The sequence below is a fragment of the Chenopodium quinoa genome, unplaced genomic scaffold (assembly GCF_001683475.1).
Source record: "Chenopodium quinoa cultivar QQ74 unplaced genomic scaffold, ASM168347v1, whole genome shotgun sequence".
In the NCBI taxonomy this organism is placed as follows: Eukaryota; Viridiplantae; Streptophyta; class Magnoliopsida; order Caryophyllales; family Amaranthaceae; genus Chenopodium; species Chenopodium quinoa.
In genome coordinates, this window is record NW_018745684.1 from 5,049,410 (window position 1) to 5,062,848 (window position 13,439).

Here is a 13,439-nt window from a genome sequence, read left to right on the forward strand (position 1 = left end):
TTGTATGCCTAGTTAAACTCTCATGAATAAGGAGTATCAAAGTTTGTACACTAAATTTCTCCTAGAATCTGTAAATACTTTACTATCTAATCAGGCTTTAGAGATTTCCTGCAGAATATTTTAGACAGGATTGATATCAGATACTTCAGAGTGACCTCAGTAATATAGCATACATTGCTTAGTCGTTTGCTGATACTGTCACCTTGAACCTCGGATACAGTTACGTGACTTACACCAGTATCATACATTGATGTTCCGATATCCCCTTGGTTAAGAGCCTCACTTAGTGTGTCATTTGACTTCCAACCTTTCGTGTTTGCTTCGTTTACCAGCAACTCGCCATAGTGTCCTTTGCATATGCTTTACTTTCTGAAGGCAGTCAATGCTCCACATTACAGTATCATAAATTGATGAATTTTAAATTCATTTTACTTAAACCCATGAATATTTTTGACTTGATAAGCTGTCTAGATAACTAGATTAGTCTAACAGCTGCTACACTAGTTCTTTTTTAATACAGATATTCTGCGATTAGGATTATTTTCTGTAAACAAAACCAAATTGCCTATTGTTGATGTTTACACATTACACCGTCTGATTTTTAATTGGCAACTTACCTACCAAAAGATTTGTTAATTTCAGGTTGTTGTGGAAGGTAAGCTGCTTAGATACCTTTTCTCATATCCCTGAAGTTGTTCAGCATATCAGAATTCAGAAAATCATCATCTGCCGGCGAATTGAATACTTTCGCCTTTAGGTGCCAGCGAGTTACCGGATTGAAAAAAAAGAGGATCCTAATGCTGTGAGAAAACATCAGCAGGCTGGTCGTGAAAAGCAACGCAGGTGTCTGCTGGATGAGCAGTTCATTGAGTTGGGAACCACAGTTGGTAATTCTATGTACACCTTTTATTTAGTTTCTCGTTTTGCCTCTCTATTTATCTGCTGAACTTGTAATAAGCTCATGACACTCATTCCTAAACTTTTATTTATTGTAAAGAAAAAATTCTAAAACTAGACCATATTGAAATTTGAGTGCTGCTAGCTTTATTGGGTAGCATTTTTTCAAGTTTTGTTTTTAGAGTAGAAGAGCTCATTAATCTTTGTTCATGAATCTATATAGGCCAAGGCTATGTGATCTGAGTGGTGAAGATATTTCCTGTTGTTCCATAGCATCCAACAGGGGACATTGCGTCAATATTTACTTTGTATGATTGGCCTTTATTCTTTTTACCTTAAAAATTAACATATATTCGGAGAGATAAATTAAAATCATTTATGTTAAATTAAAATTAATTAATATACATTAGTTGAGATAGGTTCAAATATGTCAAATTCGGATGAAGAGAACAACACACCCTTTTGTTAGTCTGTTCGCTTTCTTTGTAAGGAGAGAGCAGCTAATTATTTATTGAGGCTAGTCACTAGTGATCCTTGATTTGTTAAAACTGTAACTTATTAGATGTGTTAGGGAAGTCCGTTAATAATACTAGAAAGACAGAATTGTGAAATGGGGCAGAAGAAGGCAAATGGGACTCTTGTTTAAATAATTAGATGTCATATTAGCATAGTTTTGATATATGTTCATGACACGCTGATTACTTGATTGTTGAATTAGGAGGATGTGTAAATAGATTAGTGTTGAAGCCTCGAGTAATTGATTTTGAGAGTTGAAGTGAAATGACTGATAGCCTAGGTACATCTAGAGTATAGAGCAGGGGTGATATGTTCTCGTAATTAGTGATATATATTTCACGCTCATTTTTGCTATGAGAATGCCTTAAATGGCTTCAACTTTCCCCATTTTAGAAGTGTCATTGTTGTTTAACAATTGAGATTTATCGTAGAATTTGTAACAATTACAAGCATTTATAGCTACAAACAAGCATAAAATAGAGGAAGCACATATTAGAGTCATAATTAACACTTTTTAGATGGAATTTGTCTCCGGGTAGCAAAACCAATAAATGAGAAAAGTAAAGGTGGCTGAATATAATAATTAAAAAAAATGCAATTAATTACTGTATTGGCGTATAAATTGAACCTGAATTGCTTAAACTATACGAAGCATATATTTTTGTAATTATAGTCTCAAATTAAATGCAAAATTTTGTTGAATTCGTCTCAATGTATACTTTCAAAATACCAACTTTTTATAGTTGTTACTTATTTGTAAGTAAATTTATTAATGATTGAAGTTATGCACCGAAAAGAGTGAATGTGGCTGATCCATTTGCACAGGCTGGCACAACATCAGTGTCAGACAAGCCACAGGATTTGAATGTGGCAGACCCATTTGCACATGCTACCATGTCATCAATATTAAACAAACCACCACAGGAGTTGAATGCGGCTGATCCAATTGCTCATGCTACCATGTCGTCTGTGTCAAACAAGCTGCAGGAGTTGAATGTGGCTGACCCAGTTGCACAGATTGCTATATCACTCTGTGAGGCATTGGCAGCTGCGAAGGAACTAATGGCGAATTTGAAACTATCAGGGTCGGAGAGCGATTTAGCAGCATCAGAATTCACAAAGCAGGTGATTTTTTTTGTGAAGCGAGCCCAGAACCTGCTTCCAGTAAAGATGGAAATGATGTTTCATAAGGTGTTGCTTCCAATGGATGTTGCTCCACGTGATAACGGAAAATTGAAATTCTTAGCTGTTCCAAAGGTGTTTGCCGAGAAATATTTCCCCAAGCTTCTTTCTTCTGTCACAAGTCTACTGCTGAAGTTTGAAGATCTTACTGGGAAGTTGTGGACGTTTCAGTACTCCTACAGCAACACTTACCAGTGCTACGCCCTCGCTGAAGGGTGGAGCCTCTTTGTTGAGAAGAAACAGCTCTCTGTGGGTGATACTGTCTTCTTTTACCGTGGAGTTGGAGGGGAAGCCAAGTACAAATTCTTCATTCACTGGAATCGTAGGGTTGATGCGGCTAAGCAATCCCTTGGTAATGCTCTCCACCTGGACCAGACCCTTGTTCAGCCTGCCTTTCCCTCTGATATGATTGCTGATGATGCCTCTGCTCCTTTCACTAAGTACAGTAAGGGGACTCCCTTTAGTTTAGTGCCGCCTCCTAGTCAAAATCTTAATATCCCTCGTAACCCTTCATTTGATGTCATGGTTGTTGATGATGCCCCGCCTCTTTTTACACCTACTATTCAGAGTCGTTGTTCCCCTCTTAACGATTCATGTGATGAGATGGTTGTTGATTGTGCTCTTGCTCCCTTTTGTCCATCTCTTAGTCTCAGTCCTGGCCCCTCTCTTGAAAAGTCCTTTGTTGGGATGACAGCCGATGATGCCTTGTGCTATTGTGCTTTGTTTCCGCATAATTATGAATTTGAGAAAGATATGGTTGTTCAGCTATGGATAGCACATGGTGTTTTTGTGAAGGAGCCAATGGAGAGAATTGCTGGTCTGTTTTTTGAGGATTGCCTTTCCAGGGGTTACTTCTTGTTTTGTCGGACCAATTTGGTGACTGGGAAAGCAATGTACAAATTCAAGAGAGATGGCAGTGTAGTGCCGCTATTGATTTCTAGTTGCAGCCGTATTGTTCTGATAGAGGGAAATTCGAACTTAGATGATGTCTCTGAAGATGTATCTCATGTGTCTATCAGGTGTTACAGACAGAAAAATTATACTATTATACAAGAACTTAAAAGGTTCAAGCACCTGAGAACGCTAATGTTTCTCCATGGTCGTGAATTGAGCTTCAAGCAAGTCCCACGCGATATCTTTTTATCATTGAGGTTGCTACAGGTTTTGGATTTGAGTCAGACTCATCTCTTGGAGCTGCCAAGTTCTATAGGGAATATGAAATGTCTACGTTATTTAGACCTTTCAGAGACTCTCATCAAACGTTTGCCTGAAGCAATTGATTGCCTTGAGAAGTTACAGACTTTGAAACTTCGAGGTTGCTTGAATCTCTCTTTTTTGCCAAAAGGTATGAGAAAGCTGGTCAATCTGCGTCATCTTGATCTTGATGTCTGTCGACAATTACGCTCAATGCCCCCAGGGTTAGGGACGTTGATCCACATTCAAACATTGTCAGCTTTCCTTGTTGATCTGGAAGAAGAATGCAGCATACGGCAGTTACAGAACATGAATAATCTCTCAGGGAGCTTTTGCATCTCTAGGCTTGAGAATGTGTTGACAAAGGATGAGGCCATGGAGGCTTGCTTGTACAACAAATCGCATCTTACAAAGCTTGAGTTACAGTGGAGTGACGCACAAGATGAAGATGTTTCAGTTAATGGGGAAATCCTCTCTTCTCTTAAGCCAAATACAAGCCTTGAAGAGCTGCAAATTAGTTGTTTTGATGGATTTCATCTACCCAGTTGGATTTGTGATTCGGCTTTCTCTAAGCTGGTCGGTATCACCCTCTTCAAGTGTGAAAACTGTTTGGTCCTACCATCCCTTGGACAACTTCCATCACTCAAATTTCTGAACATAGTGGATTTTTACAAACTGAAGGTGATTGATCATAATTTTTATGGAGGGCTTGGCATCCAAGGGTTCATTGCCTTCGGTAAGCTGGAGAAGTTAGCTATGGAAAACATGCTTAGCCTAGAAAAATGGACTGGAATGGAAAAATATGTTTTTCCTTGTCTTCTTACACTCACAATTAAGAATTGCCCCAAACTCTCCAGTTTACATACACTTTCAAATCTCTGTTTTCTCAAAAATTTGGAGATAAGTCACTGTGATATGCTTGCATCTTGGACTGATGGCAGATTGCCTGCTTCAGTTGAGACACTCATTATTGAGGATTGTCCCATGATCTCTGTGGAGTCCTTGAAAAATGGAGGTCAAGACTGGCATAAGGTGGCACACATTCAGAATTTGAGGGTTGATAATCAAGAGATACCTTCTGGTAAATCTTTCCACACTACTTTTCTTAACCTTTTTTTTTTTTTTTTTCCAGGATAAGGACTTAGTTTTGTTTTCTTGTTTTATGATATTGATGGCTGTTATACTAGTTCTAGAATATGTAATAGACAAGATCACCGGAGTCTTAGGGTTTTTCTGAATTTGATGCAACAAGTTACCCCTTGATATTATGGAAGATTTACCTAGATGTCCACCAGCTATTTTTATATAAAAATCATGTGTAGAAAAGCTGCTTTTGCCCTGGCTTTGAAAGTGTAGTATCCTAACTTCCTTCATGAAAAGATAGTTCCTTCTTGGATAATTGGTATTTGACCATCTCAATTCTAGTTTAAACAAGTGCTCTATTATGTTTAACACGTCAAGGTCTTTGAAATAATCAGATAGTAGATTGTAGAACTTAGGAATTGCGTTTTGCTTCAACAGTTCAACTAGTGACATAAGTACCATGCTAGGACGTGTTTTGGGCTGTCCCATCCCAATGAGCGAAATACTATTAGCACTAATTGCAGGGCCTACATTTCCATGCCGATTTTTCATAGTAATAACCGTATATAGTATAATAAATGAATGAAATGCTACTAATATTATGTTAATGTATTAGGATTGAATAATGTTGATTGGATGGATATCATTAACCAAAGGTGGCAGTATCCTGGATCATTTTAATATAGAAAGTGGATAACAAAGATGAGATGAAAGCAGTTTATTGTTACTTCTCTCTCTTTTCCACTATGCTCTGATTTTATGTTATTAATTGAGGATTTTTCCTCCAAAATTTGCATGGATTTACTAAATTTGGATGACATTTACAGTACAGTGTTTGAAAGATACATTTAATTTTCCAGGGGCAGCAGAGTAGCTTCGTTCAAATGTCCGGCACCAATTTGATTTCTGCTTATCTTTGGCCCCAAGCCTTGATTTTGGGTAACATTCTGCTTTTAAATCGATATTTTGAAGCCGTAATGTTATTCTGCCAATTACTGTGAGGATTCTCAACTCTCATGTTTCATAAGCTACCTTGACTTTGGTCTTTTGATACACATATTATATATTTGTAATAGTTTATATATGAACTATAACTTACAATGTATCAAATTTAACCGTTGAGGATTACCCATAGGACCCAACTCCCCCTTTCTTATTGCTAATTATAACACTGCAATATTTTATTATTTTATATTTTATATTTTGTTTGCATTTAGTTAGCTCTTTTAGAAGATGTCCACCTTACTATCCTACTGAGTACTGACATTGTCATTCTTGTTTAGTAGTCCACCTGGTATTAGCAGCTGTGATCTTTGAAGTATTCTAGGTGACTGTAAATCTGTAATGGGTAAGCTGAGATTACCATATCTACAAATCCAGAAGATATAAAATTTCTTTGGCAACTATTTGCATCGCCAATCTACAGGGTCTTTTGGAGTTTAGGTTAAGGTAGTCTTTGTTATGCTTTATTTAGTTTTCTCTTATTTTTATACATTAGAGGAATCATACCCTTGTGATTTCATCGTCTATACTTAAACTTGTGAAAATAAATTAGGCCAATTATGATCTGTTCATGAGATATGAGAACAAAAAAATATCGTGAAACTTTCAGTACGTTATAGATCGAGTTGGTATCATGAAAGTTTATGAATTTGGGTTGCACACCTGTGGTTTGATGAAATAAGATACGAGGTTTGGTTGAAAATGGGGTTACTCACCACGAACTTATGAAATGCTCAAATCATTTGTGCATGGGAAGTGCTGTGTTTGAGCCTACTTTATCAGCAGCCTCAAGCAGATATTGTAATTAGGACTTAGGAGCATGCTTAAACAGCAAGGCCATAAGTGTGAAATATTTTCAAGTACTGGACATGCACCTGTTTTCAATGTCCTATTTTAACTATATTGCCCCCATGAGAAACAAATTTCGTTAATCACGAGGAGAAACAGAGATTTTCCCGTTTCCAATGGTGAAAGGCAAAGCCTAACATTAATTTTTCTAGACTTCCTCTCTTTATTTTGGTTGTTCTGTGAGCCTGTGAAATACATATTTTAATTGCTGATGAGTTTGCGGACGGGTTTCTGAAATTTAAGCTTCAGTAAATTCACCTATTGCAATTTTTAGGAAATTTTCACTTTTGCTACCAGTAAAACACACATATTTCACTTTTTCTACCGGGGAAAATTTTAATTTAATTTTACTACCATACAAAAACAAGTTTGTTAGAAATTGCTACCACTTAATGGAATCCGTTAGGGTTCCGTTAAGTTTATTCAAAAATTTTAAAAAAAAAATTTAAATTTTTTTTAAAAAAAGAAAAACCCAACCACCACCTTCAACAGCCAGCCACCCTCCCCCTTACCCTGCGGGCGCCCAAAGCGTCGCCCGGCGCCGGCGACTCCACTCCCCCTCCCTTTCCTCTACCTACGTAGCCTTTCTCCATCCCTTATCCCCTTCTCGCTGCCCAACCCCCATCCCGAACCGGAAACCACCCCCCTCCCCATTCGCGCCACCGGAATTGGCCCCCCTCCCCATTCCCTCACCGGAATCGACCCCCCTCCCCTTCCCCTACCCTTTTCGGCCACCCCTAATCACCACCCCGAACCCACCATAGGCGAAACCCTAAAACCCGTTTAGTGTGGTTTCGGGCTGGTGATTTAGAGTTAAAGGTGCCGGTTTTTGGTGCTGGGAGTGGCGCGACTTGTTTGGAGGGTGGAGCAGCAGCAGTAGCGGCACATTTTGGACTTTTTGTGGTGTTGCGAGATGTTGAAGGTGAGTAATGGTGGTGCGGTGGGAAGAGCTATCGTGGGTAATTGAGAGGAGTAAGGAATGGTACGGTGGCTGTAAGGTTGGGTTAGGGTCACGACGGTGGAGGAAAGGGAGGGGGAGTGGGGTCGTCGGCACCGGGCGACGCTTTGGGTGCCGGTCGCTGGCAGGGGGGAGGGGTGATGGTGGCTGGGTGTTTTTATTTTTTATTTTTAATTTTTTTTTATGGTGGGTCGAGGTGGCTGACGGGGAGCAGTGAGGGTTTCTGAGGAGGGAGGGGTGGTAGTGAGGGTTGTTAGATCTCACTAACGGAAATATTAACTAAAAATGTTTAAGTGGTAGCAATTTTTAACAAACTTGTTTTTGTATGTTAGTAAAATAAAAATAAAATTTTCTCCGCTAGCAAAAGTGAAATATATGTGTTTTGCTGGTAACAAAAGTGAAAATTTCCTTTTTATGGTCAAATTCAAGGTTGTAGGCTTTTAGCTTCAGGGGTTCTCCAAATTCTTTTCGTAGCAAATAGTTTTTTTTTTTTTTTTTTTTTTTTTTTTTTTTTTTTTTTTTTTTATCCATACAAGGACATGAAGGTAACATCTTTTATCAATTCTGTTGGTTATTGCTCAAATTGAGAAAGATATTCTGTGTTTTGAATTTTCCATCCGTCTTTTAACTGATAAATCTATTCTATGTTCCACAAATATTGTAATAAGAATGAAATTATGCATCCTAAAACATATTTTATATGTTAAATATCTATAATTATGTAAGAGTAAAAATTATATAAAGTAGATATTGTGAAAGTATTTTTACGAGACGAATCTAACAAGACCCTACATGACTATATTTTATTTTGCTTATAAATTATAATTTGTGGTCAAACAAGCTTGATGAATAGTGCAAAAGTCCAATTGTTGCAATATTACTAGAACGGAGGAAGTATATATTTTGGTGCTGCAAAAGATTTTTAAAGAGTTTTAAATGCATATGTCAATAGTTAAGATAACATCATGAAAGCATCATTACTGCATTCTCCTCTGAATGTCGCAGCCAACTATGAGATAAAAGGCTTTCAGTCTTGTTATTTCTCATTTAGCATACTTGAAATGAGGCCCTATGCACTAAATATTCTAACAGAAATCCCCCTAAATGTGGTTCAATCCTATGCTCCTAAATGGGTTCAATTGAGAAATGCTGCTATTTGGATATTTACTTGGTGTTGTTTTGATTAGGACCATGTTGATGAAGTTCTTACTTCTAACAGAAGTGCCACCAAATATCAAGCTTCCTGTCTTTCACTTGACTCTGTCTGAAAGTGTGCGCATGTGCCTTGTTAGTTGCTAAAGCTGCTATATATATTATACGTGGGTTTTGTTACTGATCACCAATTTCTTGTGTTTTTAAAGATAAGAAATTAAGAAGGGTGTAGGGTGTTGGGTAGAAAACAGGAATATACTTCATCGCAATTAGTTATATATTATTATTTCTGCCTTGGATGTTCTATGGTTATTGTAGAATAAAGATGATTGAGATTTGGGATCTTAGACTGACTACCTACTTTTGGAATCATCAAATAGACTTAAAAAGAAGTCAACGTTTATCAACTTGGGTTCTCACCTAAGATGTTGAATGCTCATTTCTCCAGCATTAGCATTTGTTATGCTTTTTCTGTGTGGATAAAAGGTGCTTGAATTAACTTTATAAATATAAGAAACTGGTATTGTATAGATACATAGATCTGTTGCTAATTTTAACATATCTATTGGGGTTGCTAATTGAGCGAGCCGAGAGTGACCTTGTCTAATCGTTGCAAATAATATGAGACGGAGGTAGTACATGCGTTCTAATTTTGTAAGTTTCCCACTAATATTGTTTAATTGTTATATGAGTAGTAAATTGTTTTTAAAAAATTTCAATCTTGTTCACGAGCTCTCGAGTTGAGCTTTGTTGTGTTTGGCACGCTTATAAAATTCTCGAACCAAGCTTGAATAGTTCATGAACTAGATAGACTCATTAATACCCCTAATCAGTAAATGACAAACTATGTAAAGCTAATGGCTTTTAAATAAATTGTGTTCGAGCCAGATATTTCTTTATTCATCAGTGTCCAACTTGCTTTCTGTACCTTCAATAAATCAACATAATATACCCCACAGCCACGTTGACCTTTGACTTCTAGTTTCTTGTCTGTAGGTCATCTCCAGCTAATAATTCTGAGTAAAAAGGTTGTATTGTGTACGATATGGTGAGCTTTCATCCCTGAACAAGAACACCAAGATAAGTATCTATCTTTTGCTTATACAGTTGTTGTTACTCTTTTATCTACAAATCTAAAGACATTAATGGAGGTGTTTCAATCAGACTTTGCTTTGGCTTTGCTTCAAGATTTGCTAGAAAGATTTAAATTTTTAATCTTTGAGGAAGCAGGTCAGGTGGTACAGTTTGATGCAGAAGATGAACTTAAAAAGCTGAAGAGGAAACTCTTGAAAGCAGAAACCTTGTTTGACAGCTTTCAGCTCACTCCAAACAATACCTGGCATCATTGGGTTGGAGAAGTCACTGGAGTTTGCTATGATGCTGAAGACTTGGTTGATGATATAGTACTTGGTGCTAGTAAAATTTCAGTGATTGAGAAGATCTTTTCATTTTTCGAAAGGCGGAAGATGGCTCAACAGATCCAGGATCTTCAAGAAAGGTTGGAGGATATAATAAGTGGATTAGACATGGTCAACAGAACAAACAAGCAAGCACTGCAGTGCTCACTAGGATGTTTCAAAGAGACTGCTTATACAAGGGAGCAACTACGGTTTCCAGTGAGATTATTTGGGAGGGAAAGCGACAAGGAGAAGATAGTCTCCATGCTGCTGGAAGAAACACTGATTACAATTTCTATAGTTGGCATGGATGGCCTTGGCAAAACAACACTTGCTCAGAGTATCCAAGATGATTCCAGAATCCAAGACAAGTTTCATCGTATAGTTTGGATTTCAGTGTCTGCAGAGTTTGACATGACAAAGATCACAGACTTTATATTGAATCGGAGGCAAGAAGGGGAGTATAGCTTTCATCCTGAGAGAATCCAAAGTTCATTTGGTGATCTTTACTTGGGGAAAAGTATTTTGTTTGTGTTGGATGATTTACGGGAAGTTAAGGGTAATGATTGGTGTTCTTTTTGTCATTATTTTCTGTGCTCATCTGGTTCCAAAGCTCTTCTAACTACTAGCAACCCAAATGTAACATCAATTACTAATGCTACTCCTTATCATTTGCAAATGATGAAGGATGAAGATTGTCAGGCTCTAATCATGGATAGAGCGCTGTCTTTTAATAATATATCTGAACGAAAGCTTGTAATTTTGGAGGATATTGCTGGAGCAATGGCCCAAAAGTGCAAGGGCTTGCCTCTGGCAGCCAATATTTTGGGACTTCTCTTATCGTCTAAGCATGATGATGAGGATTGGGTGACCTTATCAGAGAGAGACATATGTGAGCTAAGTGTTTTTAAAGAAGAAATATTTCCTGCTTTTAGACTGAACAATCCTTACTTGGCATCACATTTGAAGAAGTGTCTTGCTTACTGCTCATTATTCCCTCGTGATTACGATTTCGAGAAAGACAACTTGGTTCAGCTGTGGATGGCAGAAGGTTTTCTTCTGCCTCAAGGGATGACAAACCTTGAACAAATTGGCTGTGAATATTTTGATGAGCTGTTAAGGAGATCTGTGTTTCAACTTTCGCATCTTGGTGGTCAAGAGATGCCAAGCTACAAAATCCATGAATTTATTCACAGGTTTGCTGAGTTTGTGGCTTCAGACACATGTTTCCGGTTGCCGAATGGTGAGTGGTCTTGCTCTGCCCCTTTATACAAAAAAGTTCGTCATCTGTCGTTGCTTTGTGATTGCATCAAACTACGGTTCCTCAAAGAAATTGAGAAATGTGATGGTCTGAGGACATTTCTTCTGCTAAGTGAACACGGAACACAAATTGGCCAAGTCCCTTATTCCTTTTTTCAGAAATTGGTGCGGTTGAGAGTTCTAGACCTGAGTCATACTAATATTGATGAGCTTCCTGAGTCACTGGGTAGATTAAAGCATCTACGGTACTTGGATGCATCTCAGACACATATCCTAAGGTTGCCTAACTCAGCTTCCGACCTTCATGGGCTACAAGTACTCAAGTTGAGAGGCTGTTCTAGACTTTTAGAGTTGCCAAAACAGATTAAAAACTTGACCAACCTTATACATCTTGATGTGGACATAAAGGTATTGAGGTGCATGCCTGCGAGCATCGGGAGTTTAAGCTGCCTCAAAACACTTCCTGCCTTTATGGTTGGTAAGAAGGAAGGATATCGCATAACTGAGTTGAAGAATTTGAAGCATCTAGGTGGTACAATATGCCTTGGTAAACTTGAATATGTTAGGGATGGGGCAGAGGCCAGGGAAGTCATGATATGTGATAAGCCATTTATTAAGAGGATGGAATTAGAATGGAGCCGTTGTTCTAGAGATGGATCTGTGGCAATGGATATCCTTTCTGGCCTGCAACCGCACAAAAATTTGAAGGAACTGTTATTAATTAACTATGGGGGTTCCAGATTTCCTGTTTGGCTTACAAGCCCATCCTGCTTGCTTGTAAGTATTCATGTACAATTTTGCAAGCAAGATGATGTCTTGCCATCACTTGGGCAACTTCTCTTCCTCAAGACTCTTTATATCGAAGGCATGGATCGAGTAAAGTGTGTGGACAACCATTTTTGTGGAGAAGGTAGAAATGGAGCCTTCCCTTCTTTAGAATCATTGAAGATCCAAGACATGATGTGCCTTACAAGGTGGTTTAAATTGCCAGACAATAGCATGCCCCAGCTCCGTGAACTTACCATTGAGGATTGTCCTAATCTCCTCTCAATGCAGTCACTAAAACATATGAATTCATTGCAAACTTTTGAGCTCAACCACTGCATGGAGCTGATGTCATTGCCTGAGCTTCCAGTGTCAATTCAGTCACTGATCATTATCGATTGTGACATGGTGAAACAGCGATGTCAATCTGAAGAAGGTCCTGATTGGAGTAGCATAAGAGCAATTCCGTATGTGGAGATTGATTAGGAGACTGTGCTTCCTCAAGCTTCAAGTTAATGTACCTCCACATGGCAGTCTGCTCTTGCTGGTAGGTTCATCCTTTTTTCCTGAAATTGATCTGACAATAAGCTAAGTGATGTTTGTAATTATTTTAATGGTTCTTGTATTGATGGAGCTTTTAATATATTTTGCAAAGTTGCAAACTGTAGTTATTTCGTTCCTATCCTCTCCCCAAAGTCCCAAACCCTAAAGGTTGAATCAAATAGAAACTACACTTGAAAATTGTAAGAACAGTTCAGTAATTAGAAAGTCAAATGTCTCTGATCTGAAGAGCGGCCAGTTTTGAAATTTTCTGAGAATGGTGTGAAAGAATCAAGAGTGTTTTCCATTGAATCTGCTTCATTCAAACCGTGCATTATTTAGGGATGTGGAGCACAGTTACGAGAGATATGTTTTGGGTTTGTCGGATTGAAAGCTTAAGTAGGATACTAATATACTACAGCCATCTTTTATAACAGGTTATTGTCTTAAATTTCATCATATGCTAATTTATTGTGTTGGGACAATGTGACTATTATTTCCGGATGGTGAGAATAAATATACAGTACTAGTGTAATGCTGTATAATTTTTTGTTGTATAAAGTTGGACTAGTAGAATTCTGAACTTGATCTGCTGAACTTTACTTCAGTGAGTGCATTTGGAAGTTTACTGTTATTATTGTAAA

General features: G+C 37.9%; 2 protein-coding genes across 2 annotated transcripts; both read left to right on the forward strand.

The window, feature by feature from the left end:
- The first annotated feature begins 2,117 nt into the window (after positions 1-2,117).
- Positions 2,118-6,263, forward strand: LOC110718105 (putative disease resistance RPP13-like protein 1). The gene is made up of 2 exons (XM_021896904.1): positions 2,118-4,870; positions 5,733-6,263. The coding sequence occupies exons 1-2, from the start codon at positions 2,308-2,310 to the stop codon at positions 5,744-5,746; spliced, it is 2,577 nt and encodes an 858-aa protein (XP_021752596.1). The 5' UTR covers positions 2,118-2,307; the 3' UTR covers positions 5,747-6,263.
- Positions 6,264-9,762: 3,499 nt separating this feature from the next.
- On the forward strand, positions 9,763-12,922 carry LOC110717747 (putative disease resistance RPP13-like protein 1). Its single transcript, XM_021896510.1, has one exon. It carries the CDS (start codon positions 9,979-9,981, stop codon positions 12,739-12,741), a length of 2,763 nt encoding a protein of 920 aa, XP_021752202.1. The 5' UTR covers positions 9,763-9,978; the 3' UTR covers positions 12,742-12,922.
- The last annotated feature ends 517 nt before the right edge of the window (positions 12,923-13,439 follow it).

Bases quoted from the DNA above. Each gene is read 5' to 3' on its own strand.
- LOC110717747 (XM_021896510.1), top strand. From the start codon at position 9,979: ATGGAGGTGTTTCAATCAGACTTTGCTTTGGCTTTGCTTCAAGATTTG.
- LOC110718105 (XM_021896904.1), top strand. From the start codon at position 2,308: ATGTCATCAATATTAAACAAACCACCACAGGAGTTGAATGCGGCTGAT.